This window comes from Pithys albifrons, chromosome 2 (genome assembly GCF_047495875.1).
Source record: "Pithys albifrons albifrons isolate INPA30051 chromosome 2, PitAlb_v1, whole genome shotgun sequence".
NCBI lineage: Eukaryota > Metazoa > Chordata > Aves > Passeriformes > Thamnophilidae > Pithys > Pithys albifrons.
Genome location: NC_092459.1, coordinates 7,583,392 through 7,605,127, shown reverse-complemented (window position 1 = coordinate 7,605,127; position 21,736 = coordinate 7,583,392). Strand labels below are relative to the sequence as shown.

Sequence of the window (21,736 nt, the reverse complement as noted above, 5' to 3'; positions counted from 1 at the left end):
CTGGCTGCTGGCTGAGGGTCTATGTGGAATGATGCTCTGGAGCCAGTTTCAGGTTTTATCATTTACTCTTGCACCCAACTGGGACTATGCTGTGAAATTTCTATGATATAACATACAGGTTTTCTTCCTGATTAACCAGAAGAACGTATTTTGCTGTAATTATCACCCTTCATTTAGCATTTCGAGGCCGCTTACCCATTTCCGCAGACATTGTCTGTCTGTGTGCAGTCACCCCACAGCTGTGCCCTTCCAGGTGGTATGAGTGTCTCTCAGCCCTTGCTGTCATAGTGTTGATTCACTCACCGATTCCCCACCCATCCTGTTTCATCCTTCACCCTGGACCTTCTCACACATTTATTAGGAGAGTATCTCTGCCTGGCTCCTGTTGTCAACCCACCTGGGCTTGGGGCTGGTGCAACCCCTGCCCTGGGGGTAGATTGATGCTCCTGTGCTGCAAGGATGGAGCAAGTGCAAGACTGGAGCAGAGACCAAGCTGTGCCTGAGCTGCCTGCCTGTCATCATGTGTAACTGGTGATGAACCACCACCATGGGAGCATCTGCCCAGGTGGGAGGCAGGAACACAGCCAGAGGGAGGAGGGCAGGAGGCACAGGAGGGGATGTACACAGGTGAGGAACAAGAAGGAAGGAGGGGAGCAAGGTCTGTAACCCTGGTTGAGCTGTGCGGTTGGGTTCCTGCAGTGCTGACCTACATGTCTAGGGGGAGGAGAGAGCTAGGGTTTTGCCATAAGTTTAAGCTCAGTGTGGCATGTGTGCCTGCAGCCTGTCCCACTCTGAGCAGCCCCTGACTTTGGCAGGGTGAACACAGACATTTTAATTGCTTAATATTTTCTGCTTTTTTGTTTTCTTTTTGTAGTTTCATTTCTTTTTAGGTGATTAGGTGATTTAGGTGAAACTAGCTATTCTTCACAGGGAAGCCTGGAATGAAGGTTTTGCTGTGCATAAAATGTTTTATTACTTTTGTTATTACTTTATGTACTTTTTAAAGACACTGGTTCTCAAGGTGGTCTTTCTGCCTTCCCCTTCCCCTTCTCGCAGTAGTGGTAAACCAGAGTCCTTATGGTTGTTTATTAAATCATAGCTACAGTAGCTATGGGGATGTGGATGCTTTGTTTCTTCATCTCTCCTCCCATCCTATTCTGCAATATAAAGTTGTTCTCACTCCTACCCCCAACAAACCCTTGGGGCCTAGTCCTGTCTTCCCTTTCTCCTCATTGATTTATCAAATGTGGCATATCGGTTTCTGGTCACTGCTAGGTGAAGAGACCCATTGTGTATATGAAAGTGTCCAGAGCCAACTAAGATGTGTTTCTGGAATAGAAGGTAGAGGCTAGGCTGCAGCAAGATCCTAAGGAATGTTCCTCAGATCCTTAAGTAGGCAACAGGATCTGTTTCCAGCGCATGTGTCTGCATGGAAGTGTCTACACCTAAACAGAAGTAGTTTTAAACTGGGATGGTAACTCTCTCACAGCCTTGCTGATAAGATGTGGCTGTATGGCCCCTGTGGGGAATATCCCTTCTCCAAGTGGCCAGCAGGAGCTGTGAAGAACTTCAGTGAAGTGTGGAGTGGATGACCTTTAACACCCTGATCAAATCTCTGGGGTTGTGGTTCCCTGTGTGTGTGTGTGGGGTAACACATGGGGTAGGGCTGGATGAGAGACCCTTTGCCAGCAGGATGTGAGCTTTTATGACTCCCAAACAATCAAACCCTTGGTTCTCCTGAGGCACATGACATTTCAAGGAAATAGGAGATACCATGTGAATTTTAACATACTTAAGATAGCCAGTTTTTATACAAAAAGGCCTTTTAGGAGCCAAATGGCCCAGTTGAAAGAGATCAGTGTATAGCTTGGAACTCTGACAGGAGTGAGCTCTGCTCCACTTATCCTGTCCCTCCTTGCAGGGGTTTGTTATTGATTCTGTGGCTCGCACTGAGTTTGTCCATCCTCAGATCCTCAGCTCAGCTCTGTAATTCTTGCTTAATGAGCTATTGCTCTGATTGTTGTACCAGCTTCTGGATCCAGTTCACACACACAGTTGTGGAGCAGTGAACAGCACTGAAGTAGACCCCTTTTCACCAGTGCCCTTGTTACAGTGGTTGGAACCAGCTTATCACTGTGTGGGTGTAACCCAAACTGTGTATTCTACATCCTCCGTGTCATTTTTGATGAATTGTTAATAATGGAGCATTTACAGCAGCTGCTCAGGGCACACCTGACACCTCAGGCTGAAAGCTGGGTATTAAAGAACCCTGTGAGATAGGGGAGTGTTCCTGTCGTCACACCAATGACTGAGCTATGATAACTCTCCTCCGAGGAGGCATCAGCACCTTCACATCCAGCCTGAGGGGTCATGTCTGCTAATGGGCCATGAGGGACTGGCATAAGAGGCAGTTGAAATGACCTAGATCATCAAAGATTCCAAATTATCCCATGACTCATAGAATTAAATCACTCATTGTGAAACTCCCTACCCCAGGGGAGGTACTGGACATTTCCACCTGAACCTGATTATGTATAATCCTCGGGTTCTGGGGACTCTGGTACCACTGGTTGGATCCAGAGGAGGACCAGAACCTCATCAGGACTGCGACTGTCATTCTCACCAACAGGTTTTCCTTTCCTTTTACATTGTACTCAGAGGGACCATGTGGGCCTCAGCACAGGGGCTAACAAACACCATTCTATTCATGCCCCAGGGTGCTGGGTTATACATCTGGGTTTTTGTGGGTTAAAACCAATTTTTTCTCTGTATCATGGTATTTATTGTAATTTTTTTTAGTAAATTGTAACTCTGACTTGTATTCTCTCTTGAGTCAGGTTCATTTCTCCCGCTGGTTTACCTTTAAACCAGCGCAGCCAGGGAACATCTAACTTCTGATCCTCCTGAGGGAGATAAGGAATAGGGTGCTTACATTTGCACTCCTGAGAGAACAGAGCTGTGAATGTACTATCATCATCTTCCTTGCTGGCCAGGCTGGCTAGTGCTTTCTGCCACCACCTCCCTCTGTGCCTCTTTGCTGTAATACCCCCCTTCTTGCAGTTTCTATTAGCCCTTAGTAAGCTGGATGTCTCTGGGGTTCTTATCTTAGTTTGGGACCTGCTTTGAGTGATACCTGAAACAGTTCTGTTTTCCCAACACTGTGGAAAGCCCGTTGACAGGAGCAGACTGTGGCCTGGCAGTCTGAGAGGGCACAGCCAACATGACCTTTAAAGAGAGGGACCTCAGCAGGCTTGGCCAATTCCTCACCAGTCCCCACCAGTGACATTCCTCTGTGGTGGTGGAGTACCATGACACTCTATGTTGTGGATACAACCTGCAGCCAGTAACCAAAAGGAGTGTTTGTGAAACTGAAACGTGTGAACCTGCTCTGTGATCAGCAGACAAGTGGGCTGCCTTCCCCAACAGCCTCACCACCTGAGCACTGCTGGGATGAGGAAGAGCTGGCTCCCTCCCTGAGGCTTGGCTGGGAAAAGATCCAGCAGCTGAGCTGAGGAAGGGCTGCCTTGCTGTGTGGCTGCCAGGAAATCTGAACCCTCTAGGCAGGTCTGAAGCTCAAATAAAGCTCATTAGGGCTACACAGCTCAGCTGTGTAAGGGGTTTCTCCCTGTGCAACAGTCTAGTACATCACCTGTGTCACCAGCAATGTGTCTCTGGCTCTTGTTTGCAGATCTAGGGAATTTAGGGTTAGGAGGGCACTGTGTGAGCAGAGGAGGAAGAGGCAGAAGCCCTCCTGTGCCTAGTACTAATGCTGGTGAGAGGGTGAATGTTTTATTCCAGTGTTTGTTCTTACTAATAAGAGTCTTTAGAATACATCTTCCTACATTTCAACTGCTTTTTATAAAGCCTCTGGAAAGTTTCCAGTCTGTTAATGATGGGGGAATGCTGCTCCCAAGATATATTTTGCATTAAGTGAGTCTGGGAGAATCGAGGTGGAGACAAAGATCTCTAACGCAGAACCCACCCACTCCCACCTGCATGCTTTAGGAGTCATGCTCCATCTTGTGCCCTTTGTGATGCAATGAATGGTTCAAGCTGTGCTAAAAGCCCAGCCCAAATTCAGGAGTAGAAAGTGAACCCGCCTAGCTCCTTGTGGTTAGGAACATGCCTGTGAAGTGAGGGAGGTGGGTTCAAAACCCTGAGGCTTGCAAAGGAAACTAATTCAAGCACCTCTTCTGTTGGGCAAGTTCCCTGGCCACAGAGCCAGCATGCAAAGGGAGCAGGCTCCATCAGACGGGTCGATGGAGGAAAAGCTCCTGCACCACCTCCTCGAGGCAGTTCACTTAAACCCACAAGTTCAGTATTCCCTACTGCTCCCTGCCTTGACTAAGGGTGGTTACTTCCTGAGAGTCTCTGTGTTCTGGTACCTAATGTGTAAGCTCCTTTCCTTGCATCAGCATGGCTCTGGAGTGGTATTAGCACTGGATGGCCATCCTTCCATCCTTCCTGTGTGTGACTGTCCTCCCATGACAACGGTACTGGTTTCTAACCTCTTCTGATGACGGACTGGGGGAGGCCTGGGCTGCTCTGCTGCACAGGAGTGCCAACACCCCAGGCTCACTCTGCAATGCCTCTCAAATTGTCTCCTCCTGGGTGGCAGGATCTACACTTGCCAAGTTCTCCCAAACTTCTCTAGCTCAAGACTGGGAACCAAGAAGAGCCCCAAGAGGGTTATATCTCTGATAGAAACCAAGCTTCCGCATTTCCAAGCCAAGACGTGCTTGAATACACAACCTTTGGGCACAGGTAGTGCCTGTTTCTGAAACATTTTGTGCAGAGCAAAGCATTGCCCGTAGCTCATCACATCAGTGTTGCCCACACACTAATGAGACCTCGGGGGTCATTGCAAGTGGTACCAGTAGCTTGGTACAATGTGAACCCCTGAACTGACAGGTGCTGCTACTCCACTGTGGGCTAGGACAGCTCCCCGGGTGCATGACTTGCATCCAATCTGCAACATTAATGACCAGTCACCAGATCTTAAAATGCTTTTGCAGTCATTCTCTCAGTTTTACTTCCCTGAATGACAAGTTGCTGTCACCTCACAGTCACCCACTTTCCTAGTTACTGGTACGTTGAGCATCATTCTCATGCATTCTCATGGAACAAAACTAATTGACAGAGCAGCTCCATTGCAATGCTGTTATGCAGTGGTGAGTCATGAGCATCTCCAAATGCCTGTTCCTTAAATCAGTGTGGAGAAGAGTGGTTTCCGAATTTGCCTCAGCACTCTAAAACATCTAGGCATTATGATCCCAAACCCTCAATCTTCCCCATGCTCTGATGGAAAAGTCTGGGAAGGGGGCAAAAGCATTATGTGCACATGTGACTTATTTAACACCAGAGGGCAGGCTCACTTCTTCTGCAGTTAAGACTGCTTTGCTCCACACCTTAAGCTAAAAATGGTCCTTTGAAGTGAGTGTGGATTCAAGCATAGCAGACAGAGCTAATAATCTCTGTCATTTGAAAAATCCTGGGCAGTTAACAGAAATGAGTGTGGATCCAGGGATGCTGTAGAGAGCTAACAATCTCTCTTATTTGAAAGCTAATCCTCTGAAATGCTCCAGAACTCATTCTGGATCCAGGAATGTATGAAGAAACCGTAGCCAGTAAAGATATTTTTACGATGATAGGAAGGTTTAGCTGCTCAAAACTGCCCTCTGGAGATTTAATGATCTAATCCAGGGTTCTTCAATAATTGCCCAATTCCCATGAGATCACTAGAAGAGAGTACCTTCCCAAAACTGAGCTCCACATACACAGACAAGTCATGTAACTGAGAATACGGCTGGTTTCCTACAGGAAAAAACACAAGACCAGATGTATTTCACACAGTGTTATTCACACATTTTCATTTTGATTTTTACAGTATATACATGTGAACATTACATTATTCAATACGAGCCACCTGGAGTCAAACCTAATCAAACTGGTCCATAAACAATCTATATCAAAAAGCAATACTTGAGCAAAAAGTCTAGTGGTTCTACCCAAAGCCTAAAATAGTTGAAAGGAAACCCAGTGATTTTCATGTTCTTGGACAGAATTTCTGCACAAATTATCTTAGGAGAGCAAGTGGAAGATTATGTTCAAGATACTGAAAGCACCAAGGATGACAGTTACAGGACTGTTTAAATTCAACCATGGCATGAGTGCTACAGGGACAAAGTACTGGGACATTATCAGTTTCTGCCTGGACATCCCCGAAAGCCTGACGTACTGTCTTACATGTTGAAGGAATGTCAGCTCTGTGGATTACAACACACGGCACAGCTACACAGGGTACAGATAGTCACCGAGAATTGATGTGTCCAAGGAAGTGGCTCAGAAGTCATCCTTTGGGTGACTGTGGGAAAGCTCTGGCTTAAATGACGGGGCTTGTACTTCTGGAGAGGAATTTTGTGAACTGCCATGCAAAAACTACTTGGCAATTAGAATTGTGCTTACTTAAAATAACGAGGCCTACTACATCATTTCATGCAGGCACTGGAAGCAGGCCAGGACAAGCTTTCCCATTTGCCTGTTAATGAGTTAACGCTACCATTAGACAAGCAGCGCCTCAGATGTATGCTTTAGTAACAGTTATGTAAACCTGGTTTCAACAGTAACACGACAGAAATCCTTATACAAGTTTATACCACTGCCATTTTCTTTCCTCGTGATCACACCCCTACTGTAATAGCCTGTTATCTGGTCAATGCTCAAGACATTGTTTCCAAACTATCACGCTGATCAAAACTTTAGGTTAAGCCATCCAACGTTTTACACAAAATACTTACTTCAACAACATACAAAGCACTTTCTTTATCTTTCAGAAACTGAATATACAAAGTAAGCTTTTTCCAAAATATTTCCATAGGCAAAGGATTAAAAAGGATTTTAATTATACACATATGGTCACAATTCTGCCTTAAAAAGATCATTGGGAAATGTACATAAGGCCGCTTGTAAATGTACATCATCTTTATGTTACTGTTACAATGTCATATGTCCAGAGAAAAAAATTGACAGTATCATACATATTTGCTTTACGCTGGGAGAAGGCTATTCAAAAATACAGTACTCTTCTGTACAAAAAAATCATGCCACATTTATTAAGATGGAAGAAGCATTGGTTTCTGTGATAACCAAATATTTCAGTCCACTTCTTACTATGCTTATTTACCCCAATTTAAAATTTGAACAGATTGATTTCCTAAAGTGTCCATATGAACAGAATCAACAGCTATGTTATAAACAAAACATAATGTTTCTCACAATAGATAAAAAGAAAGCCAGTTCGTATTTTTGAAACCATATAAAGATAGAATTTTAAAAAAATCACTCTTGATTTGCTGAAATAAATTTACATTATACAACACTATATGCCAGGGGGAAAGAAGGGAATGGGGATATGAATATACACTAAAATGCAAATTTTTGTCCCAAAAAGGGGTAAAACAAATTACATTTACAGCATGAAGGTTTACAAATGTACATCTGTACAACCAAGGTAAGCATCACTACTAAATTAGCAAGGCTTTGTAATAAACATCGAAACAAGAGATTTGTTTTCAAACTGTAAACTTACACCTATTAACTACACGTATACAATGCATATATTTATAGGAAGCAAAAAGCTATCTGAATATTTAATCAATCATGCTTAAATGTTGAGCTATCAAGTTTACTTTTCAGTGGCCCCTTTTCTCCTCATCATTACCTATTTTTCGCATCTACAGTGAGAAAGCAAAATAAATGCTCAACACTTTCAAATCCTTACAATTCTCTATGCAAAATAAAAAAATACAAATCTCTACTTTTCCTGCTTGTAAAATTGACTGTAAAGTTAATACAGGGTTCACTCCTTTTCCAACAGTGTACTTTACTGAATCACTCCTTTTCCAACAACATACTTTACTGAGTGGAAGTACCACCATCATTTTCATCTCTCTACCTTGTACAACAATTAAATATATAAGTATATACAGCACTTTATTTTTAATACATAGCTAGAGAAAACCTTAGGGCACCATTTAAAAAAACCTGTATCCACAACAAGCGCTGAAAGCTAATCTTTTAAAGTTTCCATTGTTTTGTTATTCCCTACTTTAATTTGCTGTGCCCCATTTGTTATTTGGATAGGATGTTGTGAACCACCAAAATACAACTTAACTTTTCAACATGTTAAATAATGTTTATGTGGCTGATCAATTTTTATCTGGTATAAAAGACTTCACACAAAAGGGAAAAATAAGGATTAATTCTATATACAACTCTATAAATCTGTTGTGCTATGATGCTGGGTAGACCTACCAGATTGCAAGCCAGTGTATTAAAAGAATACTGTACTTTTTCCCTTTAAAAACTATTTCAGTGACTTTACAAGGTAAAAATTTACAAAATATGTGACAGCTATTTTGATACAATTACATCATATACAGGCATTCTGTGCTTTGCCAGCCATCCAATCTGATAGGTCTCCGGATCAGGGCTGGAGATATTATTTTTTTAATAATTCACTCCCCAAAAATATACACAAGAATAAAAATTTTACAAATGGATGAACAAAGTCAATAAATAGATTTAAAAAAATCAGAACATTTAGAGTTAAGTTGTAGGTTTGATAATTCACAATTTAAGTTTTCTTCATTTCTCTTTGTCTTTTACAGCATCCCATTTGGTGGTCCACCAATTGGCCCCAGATCAGCACTGTTCTTCAGGTAATACTTTTCCAGCTTGGCCAGAATGTGTTTGCCATAGGTATATTTACGCAGAGTTGTGATGTGGGGTCGAATCTGTAATAACAAACAGGTTTTGGTTGGTTTTTTTAAAACATCCAAACTTTTAAGTAGAGGTGACTACACTTTCAGAATACTATGCAAAAAGATGCTAGAAAAGCCTGTATTTCAGAATTTAGGAAGTTTCTGGAAAGATGTAAAATTGGTGATTTGGACTCACCAGACAACTGGCGTACCCATTGCAGCAGAAGGGAGGCAGTACTTTTGTGTGAGAGTCCTGTTGGTGACTGGGGAAAGCAGAGCTACAGGAATATCCTGGGTCCTGTGTTAAATAGCCCAGGGCCATTATGGCAATAGCACTTCTCTCCATGTCTGGATATTCTTAAGCAGAAAATGTGCCTGCATGTTAGCAAGTGTGGGAATCTCTTCTGGGGGAACTGCAGAGTGGATTAATACCCACAACTAGCAAATAAAAAGAGAAACCTGTATTTCTTCTGTTAAATTAATAACAAGAGATAATACATTTTCATATTAAAAGTATTTTCCCATAAAGGCTGGCACAAAGAGAGGCTACGAAATCCAACTTTTAAAACTTCTCTGTAGATTTCCATTTTTAGGTCAGTGCTCAATGATCTGAACACATTCCGCTTTATCAAGCTCCACTAAATTTAATGCTTATAATATCAAGTTCTAGGGGCAGTTAAATGCCTCCCTGACATCCGATCCCGTCAGATCTCGGAACCTCAGCAGGGTCAGCCCCGGATTAGTACTTGGATGGGAGACCTCCTGGGAAATGCCGGGTGCCGTATGTTCTAGTCCTGAGGACTTCACTGGCACTGTCCAAGCTCGCTCGGCCATGGCAGATGAACCTCAGGACTTAAACGGTGGGGCCAGTTCTGCGCACGCTGAGCCTCACCTAAAATCCACTGTGCAGGCTGGAAGGGCACAGCCACGTGGGGACAGCCCTGCCCAAATCTTCGTTCGCGAAGTTTGGCCATACATACATACATACATACAATATCAAGTTCTAGATGACAGAAGTAGTGAGTTTCACACCAAGAAGGAAAGGTGCTCTAGCAGAAAAATTCACATAGATAATGTTTTTTAAGCCCTACAACTAAGTACAAACGTACCTTGTGCATTATTATCTTCCGCTGCGCAGGTTCAGCCATGTCAATCATCTTCTGGACGACATAGTTGGCATACTGGTCCTTCATCATGGTGTATAAGGCACTGTGAGGACCATCATTCTGGCAGCACACCTCATCAATCAGTAAAGCTCTTTCAGCACGAGAAGCATGAGTTACGCATTTTTCTACCACGTTGCTGAAAAAATAAGACAAATCTATCAGGGGACTGAAGATGCCAAGTTCTTTTCCATAGCAATTTTAAATTTTTCTGAACAGTCAGTAAAAAGCACATTGCAAATGCATGAAGTCCTGATTTCCAAATCTTCAGTCTCTAATGACTGAGGAAGTTACAGGGTTATACACCCTTACCCATATAAAAAAACCAGGCGCTTTCTAATATTTATTATCTTGTAGGAAAGATTTTTCTACTACACCTACAGTAGATACACTGGACCTCAGGCTGGAGATGTGTTCTAGTACAGCTGTTTTGGTTGTGACAAAGACACATCTATTTTGGTTGTGGGCCTTTTGAAGACAGAACAGAGAAGGCCAGATATGAGGCTTCCTGCCTTTTGAATAAAGGCACTTTCCAGGAGCACACCTACATCAGAGATTCTGTTAAATATTCCTTTTGTAGAGGAAGTCTCTGCCCTGTCAGGTATCTCAGAAGCTGGAAAGGCCACCAAAGGTTATAATATAACACAGTCATTCTGTTTCTAAGTTTGTGCTTTAGAAATAAAGCAAGTTAGAAGATTATGAACAGTTCTATTGAGACAAAGAAAAAGCCAGATAAACTTGCTAGTTTGCAAACAATTTTTAAAACAAATGCCCCCATAAATGTCACAGTGCATTTCTAGTTCATGTTGACTACAAGGTAGGTCTCACTACATCATCCAGGATGAATTCTGAGTTATGTTTTTCCTTAAGCAAAAGGCACATAATCCATATTTCAGCAAAAAGCATGAAAGGGTGTGTTTTAGGTTCTAATTTCAGAGTACTTCAGGACTCCTACAATAGTCTTTGAGACTTCTGATTGCTGAAAATCTTTGTCAGACTGAAACACTGCTTTTTAAGGCAAGCCTTGTTATACTTGTAAATTGCTTGACTGGAAGGATAGTCAGGAAGTGCCAGCTTATTGTTGTATCAGGCAAGTTCTAGGAGAGCTTTTCACCTGGCCCTGGGATCCTCACTTGGAACCTGTTCCCTGCACTTGCACAAAGTGAACAAAAGCCATGCCATAAACCCACAGAGTCTCTTTTGTTTTGCTACAAAACAGCATTTGCCCTTTCCCTTCCCCAAATCTAGTATAGAAATGCCACTACCATTCATCTCTATAAAAATATGAAATTTCATGAGGCAAGTGACACAGTGGAAAAAGGAATTACTATATTCTTTTTGTAACACAATAAATAAATCCAACACTACAACTTTACAAGGTTAGTGAATCTTTAATATAGAAAGGCTGTGCAATACCTGGCAAATTTGTGCTGACTCAGAGCTAGAACTTTTCCTCTTATTTCTGAAACTATTTTACTCTTGTCTTCAGGACGACCGTGCTCCAGTACATGTTGAATAACGTAATTTCCATATTGATCCTGAAAATAAGATTACTTCAGTTTTCTTTTGTGTTCATACCCAGTGATAAATACAGCTTTTGTACATGAGTATAAAGTTTCAAATTATTATTTGCATGGATATAAGGAAAATACAGTAATGTCAACACTGGAGGAAAAAAGTGATGCAAGAAGTACTGTATCAAGGGTTGCTAAACAGACCACAAATTTTACATGAAAAATGTAAATAATCTGTAAAACCAACATTTTCCTAGAGTATCTTTTATCCTCTTAAAAAAACAATCCTCAAATTTAAGATCATGTTTCTTAACAGCTGTTGTATCTCCCTGAACTTTGGTTCAGCAAAACACTCTTGTTTTAACTAGAGACCTGTACACAGAAGAACCCACTGAGAAATAAACTTGCTTGTAAATATGTAGCAAAAGGCAATTCTTGCCTTTTTATGGATGAAAATTCCTACTGAAAATAGAAACTCTTCCAGTATCAAGAATGCTTTTAAAATTTGTGTTTAGACATTATTAGAAGTTATATGGAGGACACCAGAGTGAATCAAGACAAACTACAAAAGGGAAATATTTGCAACAAAAAATATACTAATTCTGTGCATTTACAATGTATATTTGAAGCTACAGTCAAAAGTGCAAGAAAAAGGTTATTTATATCTTCTTTGCCTCCCAACTTCAAAATTCATTTTCATTAAAACTATGGAAGGAAAGAAAAACAAAGAATCAATCTCTACAAAACTAAAAAGAGGCAAATGCATTTAGACTATTTCTTAAAATAGAACATAGAAATAAATTATGATAACAACAAAAAGCTCTAAGATGCATTAAAAAATGAATACACATGCACTAACCTGCACTAACTGTTCTGTGTGTTGATGCAGTTCTTCTAAGATTGGCAGAGTCTGCTCAGCAGTGCAGTGCTCCAGAATACGCTGAATTACTCTACACCCATATGGATGAGTTGAAAGTACAAATACCTTGAAATAGGATTGTAAACTCAAGTTAAGCCACCTGAAGTTCACAGATATTATGCCATTCAAAATGGAATTGAACATGTCAACTACTTCCATTAAAAAAAGTTTTGCCTCTCAAGACCAGAATTCCATCTCCAGTCAGAGTCAGGAAAAGATGAAAAAGAACCCAAGTGTTCATTACAGTGTTTCAAGCCTATGCAGCTACAAAGGAAAGCCTGGAAGTGTGACCCTTAGTTAAGTGCTGTTAACTTTCAAGCTTTCCTTTTATCTTTGTACTTCATTTTCAAATTTTAAGATTTGGGCATTTTTAAAGGGGAGTTCAATTATAGCGGCTGATTTTCAACAATTTCATGCTCCACCATACACAACAGGCTCCCTTGTTATAGATACAAAATTTGTAAATGACTATTGAAAGCATAAAGCCAAATTCTTGCTTATTCCTTTTGCTTGCCTCCCCAGAAGCCAGGTTTGTGTTCTGGGGATTAATTCAGAAGATTTAAGTGTTGGTCAGGACTGAACACAGACACTTGTCTAATTAGACACAAACCCAAACAATGCAGGCAGGTGAAAAGAATACATATTGTTAGGTGACATGACTAAAGTGTGGCATTTTTCATTTGCCACTTTCATACTCGCTAATACAGTCTATATATAATTACTGGATCTGAGGATGAATGTTCAGTAAACGTAGTCACAGTTCAGTCAACAAGTTCCATTTACAGTGTAGAAACTGCATCTCATGTAGCTCACACAGTTTTTTCATATAAAAAGACCCGACCCTAGAAACCTTGGTCTGCAATTTACTACTCTGTACCACAGCAATTCAGGTATTGCTGTTGTGTAAAATATGAAAGACATTGTAGTTTTTATTAGGAAATATATTTGGTCATTCATTAAAGGAAAATTCAGTTATACAGCCAAGTTAGTAAGATTTTACGATTCTTCTCAAGACGATGAAAGCACATGCTTGTCTCAGTATTAAAATGGTATTTAGCTGCAGCATAATCATTAGCCTGTAGCACAGTAACGATGTTGTATTAATAACTTTTGTTGGAAATAAAACAAAAATCCCAACCTTAAGTAAACAAATGACACCCCCGTTTCACTCAACACCAGCCAATATGTAGGGAACAGATTAGTGTATTTCATCACAGTATTTCCTCAACAATTGATATTAATTGGAAAGGACTGAAAGACACATATGGCAACATAAGCAACAAAAGCAGAGAACAGAATTTTTAATGAAAAATATATGCTAGAGAGCACATTATTATTGTATCAAAAATGGCACTCTCAAAAGTTATGAAGAAAATCTGAAATGGTGTGATCTCAAAACACAAAACTTGGCAAATCACCAAATCCCATATATATTTGTTTTACATCCACTGGGGGTATTTATAATTCATCTAAACAGGTAATTATAAAGCCTCGTCTCCAACAGATTCATCTTTTTACAGCATGTTAACTGTCTCTTCAATAGATTTTCCATTTTACCATACCTATTTTCATCCTACTCAAAGCAAGGTGACTGTAAAGTGCCAAACACTATCTTGTGTATGCAAATGATGACAAGGACCTGCAAAGCAACCTACACAAAAGGAAATGAACCGTTGACACTACCTGTCCTTTGAATGCATCAATGATGAACTGGAGAGACTGTGGCTGAACACACTCAATACATTTTTGTACAACATGGTTTCCATTTTGATCTTTCACGCATTTCAGAACATGGCCATCCAGCTCTTTCACCATTTCATTCTGGAAAAAAAAAAGATTATCTGTGTCTTTACAATGATTTTTTTTCTCCCTCTCAAAGGAGGAAAAATTTCATTTCATCCCAACTCCAGCCTTCATATTCACTGGTCTGAATTGTGTGCCTCGGGATTTTCATTTAAACAACAACTTTAGTGCCTAGTGCATTTCATGATGAAGGGAATAATCAATAATTTAAGCAAGTAAAAAGACAGATACAATAAAAAAGATAAAATAAAAAAAGTATTGCTCTAACTTACAATTACCTGCTGGTCAGGAGAGATTGACTCGAGTGCTTTCTGAATGACTCGACAGCCGTACATCTGGAGGGCTAATGGCAGAACATGACCACGAATGCGCGTTGCCAGGGCTAACTTTTGATCCAGGCTTCCAAACTAAAAGAAAATAAATATGCAGTTAACAAATGAAGAAGCATGTTGGAATTTACATGTCAGACAATGCACTACATGACTAACACAATTTTGATTGTAATACTTGAATGATTTTTCACTTTGTATTTTTGTAGAGTATATTTACCAGAATCTTTTCTTTGCTAAATGAAACATTTTCTAATATTTGACATCCAGTCACATACCTGCCATCAAATGCATAACCTTGAAAGACAACAGAAGAAATCAAAATAGTTGATACTTGTCTCTCTGTAGGAATACTTAAATAGAATAAACCACTTACTCAGACAAATTATACCAGACAAATTGATTACAGGTCACTATAATGTAGGAATCCAAATCAGATTTTCTCTGGTATCTCAAACTTGTACTGGTCAGTGTACCTCACATCTTGCATAATAAACAAGCTTACAGTATATGTATATAATAACAGGAGAGGATGGGGGAGTGAGGGGAGGTATTTCAACCCCTGGAGTAGCTTCTTGGTAACTTCATGTCATTCTTGAACAATCAATCTTACCATGGGCACTCTGGGAAATCTAGGAATACTTGGGCTTTGTAGAGCAAATCAAAATGATTTTATACCATGGCTGTGCTAAGAGCATGATTCAAGCAATGTTTTTCACCAGTAGCTGATTCCTATCTGTATTATCCTGTTCACGGCGCTACTACAATTTCTGTGCTGCTCCATGTTGAGCAGAGTAGAAGTCAAGCTTCATAACTGATACACGTAACCCTGTTCCCAGATCACCACACAAGCTACTCAGTTGTCACAGTGCAAGAGAGGACACAGAAGTGAGGACCTGGACAATCAGCTGGTGGCACCAGCAGAATTCATGCAGCATTGCTGAGAACTGCACACCTGTAGTGAACTCTGAAGAAAGCTCAACCACATTCACCCACCTACTTAAGCAGTGAACTAAGGTCCCTTTCTAAATGTAAGGCCAAGTGTACTTTTTTCTTGAGAAATGTTCTGCAGAATAAAGATGAAAACACTCAATTGACAATAATTATCTATGTATCCATCCAACCTAATAGTATGGAAAAAAACAGTAACTGATGACCTTTGAGAGAGATTAGGATCTTACCATATATCAGTGATGCTTTTTAGAAGATACTTTGATTTGTAAAAGAAAAAAAATGTAAAAAGAGTGAGCACATTGTTCCACAGACTACTCATTAAAAACTACATTCTTGTTTACAGTAACTATCTTAGTGGACATTTTCCAGCTTCACTTTTTATCCACCAAGACACTTTGCTATGATCTTTGATTTACAGAATACTATGCAAGATACCTTTCCCACATATAACTTTTTCCAGGACACAGGTATTGCTTTGTCTTCTCTGTGTGAGCCAAATCTCATAACTCTTTCATAGACCTTTTTTTTTCTTACCACAGTTTTTAACAGAAAACAAAGCTGTTTTAAATATTATTTATTGTAATACTGGATGTATATTTTGACATCCCTTACTCAAAATTCTTCCGCCTCAACACATTTTATGTGAGTTTCTTCATATACAGGACCAGATGAAGCTCAACAGCTGTTTATTTTGAGTGCAAGAGCATTTTCCAGACAAGTTCTATACCATGATGCAGTAACCAATAAAAAGGATCTTTCAAATATTTATGTTCCCTTTCATCTGCTGAAGGTCTCTGTAAGTTCTGCTAACAGGCTTGCAAAGCCTGAGTGTGCAGCCTGTGCTTTCAACAATGTTCACCAACACATGCACCTCCTGTGTAAAGAGAAACTGCCTATTGTGACAAAAAGCAGGGGATACAGAACAGAAAAGCATGTGTGGTGTTACATACTTTGGTTCTGTGGAAGTCCAGCAGAATTCTGCTACCAGCTAAATTTAACTAGATTTAGGGCATTTTGTTTGCATTTTGATCCATACACTTAGTGCTATGCTTACCTCAAAGAACTTTTGTATTACATAGTTTCCAAACACATCAGTCATCAGTTGATATGCTGCTTGCAGGATCTCATTAAATACCATCTGGCGCTCAGCTGGAGTAGCTCGCTCCAGCTTTTGCTGTATAAATCTAAAAATGCAAAAAACAGTACAACAAAAGAAAACCTCTCAAACACTGTTTCAATGAGACACCTCAAGACTCTAAAGAAAGCATTCAACATTTATAAAATTTATTAAAATGAAAGTAGTGCCTCTGCGTATAAAAGGATACATTTTAGTAAAATTAAGACTTAAAAACTTTCATTTGAAAGGGATTAAAGATGAAAAGAATAACAATAAACTAAGTACCTGATGATGTACTGACGAAAAATAGTTTTACATTCCAGATGCCACATACTTTGTTTTCTTAATCAACACCTTTTTGATACCTAAATACTAGAGTTTACAAGTCTGGTTATGAAGCTTTCTAACACTGAGAACTTCTAGAGGCAGCTAAATTAATACTACTTTTATAATGAAATTTCCCACAGAAGAAAAGGGTCAGCCTAAGAGCACACGCTCCAATTAATGGCACGCTTTGAATTAAGATGACTAGCAACTCATTCAAGTGTTTGATGTTAATAAAACAGTATCAAAGCAGTAAAATATTATTAAGCCATTAACTATAATATAATAATTACCTAGAACCATGCTGGTCTTGGGAAAATTCAACAATGTGTCCAACAAGGTCCCTTAGCTGAAGATTAGGGAAACGGTTGTTTCTGAAATCTTCCAGTAATCGGCTACGTCCAGAAGGCATAATGTCAGACCTACTGTAACGGAGGCGCGAAGGAGGGAAGAGCTGACTGGTGGAGCTAAAAAGACTGGAGGTACTTGCTGCACTGCGATACTTTGCTTCGGCTCCGGGTGCTGCAGAAATATAGCGACCACTACCATTTGTCAGTCCTCCTACAAGGAAGCAGTTCTGTCAGTAAAGGTCGTGAGGAAAATAAGCAACAGCAAACCAGCAAGTGTACTAGAACTACGGATACACCTTTGAGCCAGAGAAAACAACAGTGCTGTCTTGTTGTTTGTATTTACCTCATTATGGTTGGAGGAGTTAGATAGTTTTATCTTCCAATAAATAAAACCATTCTCCTCCTCATTTTTATTTTTTGTGAAGGGCACCAGGAAAAGAAATGTCATTAGAAAAATGTATCAAAGCAGGTAAAGTGAGCACCCACTCAGGCTTACAGAAACTTTTAGAATTGCGTGGGCTTTAAGCTTAGTGGGCAGATTTCCACTCCACAACTCATACTGGCTTATACCCTTGTTAGTAGACTTGAAGTTAGCCAATTGTTTCAAAATAGACCATGAAATCTGAACTACCCTTCAGTCCCTACTGAGGTATCTTTCCAAATGACAGTGCTTAAGGGCATTTTTGAGGAGGCACATGTGGTGCCTCTTGTCATGCTGTACCTGTCCTGCAGGATATTTGATGACTTCAGCATCCCAGGCCTTCAATCTGGTACCTCTTGTAAGCACTAAATACGTAAAATTTCAAACCAGGTAACTAAGAGTGCTCTACTTAATTCTAAACAACCACAGCTGTATCAATCTGAAGCTCCTTTTAGAAACATGAAGTCCCTTCCTTGCTGCAACACTCATCACTCTCACTACACTTCAACCTTCCTTAGGAACTGAATTTTCTTCCTATATCTAGGTCCTACTCCTTTTTTGCTGGCAATTCCAGACTACAGCTCTTGTCACCTCAGTCCTGAGCACTTCTCCTCACATGCTGCTCTCTGATCAGTTCGTGCCACTGAACTCCTACAATAGGCCTTTCTCCTCCACTTTACAACAGGCAGGAATTATCATAAAAAACCACAGAAAGTATCTTTTCCAACTGCTGTATGACTTTTTAGAGGGGAGATACTCTTACTACACTACAAGCTGAAATATTCCATGACCATTCCCAACTAGAAACCTCAATTCTACTATTAAAACCAAACTAAACAAACAAAAAATCAAATCCCAAAACTCCCTAAAAGCAATGAGTATGAATTCGAAAAGGAAAGCATTTTATCCCCATCTAGAAAGTGACATAGTAACCAAAGCCCCTTCAAAGGCAACAGAATAAAATCTGTATCTGAATTTAAAACAAATTTCAGTATGTGCTGTTTGAATGGTGCTCTATTACAAACTGAATTAAAAAAAAAAAAGAAAGAAAAAAAGAAAACAGCTGACAGTGCCCCAGCCAAGCCTTCTTTGGGTTCCAAGTATTTATAAGGCCAGGCAACAACAGTGTTACAGTGGACCAGTATTAATGGTAAACTTATCTTTTTCAAATTGCAATACCAGAATCTGAGATGTTAGTGCTGTGCAAGACACATCAAGCAACACATTAATTGCACTGCATAGTATTATGCCCTAAAATTGTTATAATTAGAATTTATTTTATAATTAGTTTTCAAAATTCAGTGATAAGGATCAGTAAATACTTTATGCCCCACAATACCTTTTAAAAACCACTAGGTTTTCTTTTCAATTAAAGCCTCTTAATTCTTTAGAGCTAGGAAAATCAAATTTTTATAACTATCATTTTTAGTTTCCATTGACAAGCAGTATTTCCAGAAAAGAGCTGACAGCAACATGGCACTAGCAAACAAAAGGAAAAAAGAAACCCAACATTCTGCAGGTGAAGCAGCATGAAAAGTGATGCTCTACAGTCATTTCTCTTCTAGGAAAGACCTTCCAAAGAACAAAAAGTTACGCAGCTCAAATTATGTTATTTCTCATCTAGACTATGTAAACACATGAATGCAATCCTGGCTTCCCTGTAAGTGCTGTGCAGTGACACTATTTAGTATCACGAGAGGGCACCAAAGCCCATTTGAAAGGAAGTTATAGGCTACTTTCCTGTTGTAGCATCTCTACTGCTCTGCTCATCACATGCTCAATTCTGTGCCAGAAACTAACAGGGCAGTTTTGATGATATGCTCACAATCAGCTTACACAGTTACTGAATTGCACATGTGAATTGGGAATTGTTTCAGCTTTTTTTTAACTAAGCCTTTATGTCTGTATAAATTAAAAGTGACAATTTATCCAGCAACTAAAACAGAAATAAAGAAACTTGATAGCTTTTAACAACAATTCTATATATGTGTAATATACAATACATTTTACACTCAGGATTATCCAGGCTTTCTTCAGTCTAATTTGGGAATCATCACTTTTTAGGACTTACAGAATGACTATGCTGCAACTGGGAGGCTCCTGTCTCACCTGTGAAACTATTTCAGACAATCACATTAAGCAGGACCATAAGACAGGAAGGCTGAAAGAATATCCACTGTGCCTAGAAGAACCTGTCATACTCAAAAGCACAGAGAAAGCTTAACCTTGTAAAACACTCAACACTATTGTAAAAAAGAGTGATTTGATAAATAATTAGCTTTTCTTCTTACATAACCTCTCATTATAGTAATGTTATGGCTCAGTGGCAACTTTGCAGATTTGAAAAATAATAAAACTCACAAAATAAAAGCATATTGTCATAGGTACTTCTTACATGCAGACTTACTTGTGTGTACAATGGCCTATTTTCTTAAAATATTGTATTTATCATTTTCTTAGTCCAAAACCCCCATAAGCGTTTGTGTGGACATTACAGACACCTGGTCTCCTTCCTGAAAACAGTGTCAACAGCTCAGAAAAAGAAAACTGAAACCTGTATGCTAGTTACCCAAATCCTTCTTAGCCTACAGCATTCCCATGCTCTTCAAGAATTCAGGACACTTGTGTTACAGATTCTGATTCCAAACTAGGAAGGTAACATCCTAGGTCTTCTAAGTTATTTGGGGAACACACCCTACTGAATAAAGCACTGAAAAATTTAAATACTTATTAGGCATCGGTATAGCCACATAATTTCAAACTCTTGGGGAACAAAGCGTGCAGTTCATTCTTCACAAAATCATTTATCTATCACTTCTGATCTCATAAAACAAAGATTTCCAATGCACTGAACAATATTAAGTTGTTTTACAATTTAATTGAATCTAAATCTCTGTGGCTAGTCCACAGAGAAGAAAAGACAGAGAGATATATAAAGGGGATATAGATCACCTAAACCAGCACCTTACTAAGCTGCAAGGACACAAAGCATGTAAAATTACTAAATCCTTAACATGGATAGCATATTTAATGTTAAGGAGAACATGAAAAAAATATCAAGAACTAGATCTAGGGACATTTATTTTGATAGCATTGGTCCGTTAGTACTTAGAAGTATTTTTTCAATTGTTTCTAATAAAGACAGAAAACAGATTTACTGCACAGTAACTTGTTTACAGTATTTACAGTGTCAGCAGTATTTTCTAGGAACAGTCTATAAAGTATTTGTTCATTTGTAAAAAATCAGCTTCATCTCATCCTCAGCTAAAAGTTTTATCTTCATCCAGAAAGCAGAATTACACATCTCTACATACACGTTGTGTATATTTTAGGAATTGATTCAAGTGCTCATTTCCCTGGTTTACTGCAGTCCTACAGAGTAGGTACAACAGCAGAGGCCATGCCAAGCTTCCCATTCTGCCTCAGCCAAGGGGTCTTTACTCTTACCCACAATGACCACCTCTGAAAATAGAACAATACCAGCCCAAAATACTAACAAGCTTGACTTGCAACACAGAAATTAATTACCTCCAAAGGCCCAGATTTTAAAAACTCTACTCTACACATGCTGCAATGTATCATTAGAGTAAGCATTACCAATCTAAAAGAATTTTCTTATGACATAGGAAAAACACTTCCTCTTGCAGTTCTTTATCCTTGGGAGTGAAAGGGTAGTTCAAATTCATGACCTTACTGCTCCAACTGATTACAGTAAAGAAGCAGTTACAGACAACTGACAAATCCCTTCAAATACAGGAAAACTGACACTAGCACAGAGTCATTAGCACATTCCTATTTTAGGATGTTGGATAAAAGTTGGTGAGAAGAGATAAAAACAGTAAAATATCATTAATTTCTTGTAAAAGGGAAATTGGTCTTTTAAGCTACCAATTGCAGCAGTGTCTGACAAAGGGGTTATAAAATCATGCACCCTTTTTTCCCAGTATTGTGCTCTAGATTCTGGTGGCTGAAACAGGAGCAACCGAGTTTGATGCCCATTTTAAAACAGGAGTTAAACTTAGCTGAACCTGTTGATACAAGCAGGCAGGACAAGTTTTGAAGGTGGAGGGAGAGCTGCAT

The 21,736-nt window shown here is 39.5% G+C and overlaps 1 protein-coding gene across 8 annotated transcripts in view; it reads right to left on the bottom strand.

Annotated features, from left to right (window-relative positions):
- Positions 1 to 5,839: 5,839 nt before the first annotated feature.
- Positions 5,840 to 21,736, bottom strand: part of PUM2 (pumilio RNA binding family member 2) — a 72,392-nt gene continuing 56,495 nt past the window's right edge. For 5 of the 8 annotated variants that reach the window (XM_071548292.1, XM_071548291.1, XM_071548287.1 and 2 more), the window contains 8 exons: positions 17,179 to 17,446; positions 16,499 to 16,628; positions 14,434 to 14,568; positions 14,042 to 14,179; positions 12,299 to 12,424; positions 11,342 to 11,463; positions 9,872 to 10,064; positions 5,840 to 8,795 (listed from right to left, as the gene is read on the bottom strand). In XM_071548292.1, coding sequence (XP_071404393.1) covers positions 8,664 to 8,795; positions 9,872 to 10,064; positions 11,342 to 11,463; positions 12,299 to 12,424; positions 14,042 to 14,179; positions 14,434 to 14,568; positions 16,499 to 16,628; positions 17,179 to 17,446 — 1,244 coding nt within the window. In that variant the 3' untranslated portion in view covers positions 5,840 to 8,663. The remainder of the gene's footprint in view (positions 8,796 to 9,871; positions 10,065 to 11,341; positions 11,464 to 12,298; positions 12,425 to 14,041; positions 14,180 to 14,433; positions 14,569 to 16,498; positions 16,629 to 17,178; positions 17,447 to 21,736) is intronic. The other 3 variants (XM_071548289.1, XM_071548294.1, XM_071548290.1) reach the window with 1 other exon arrangement.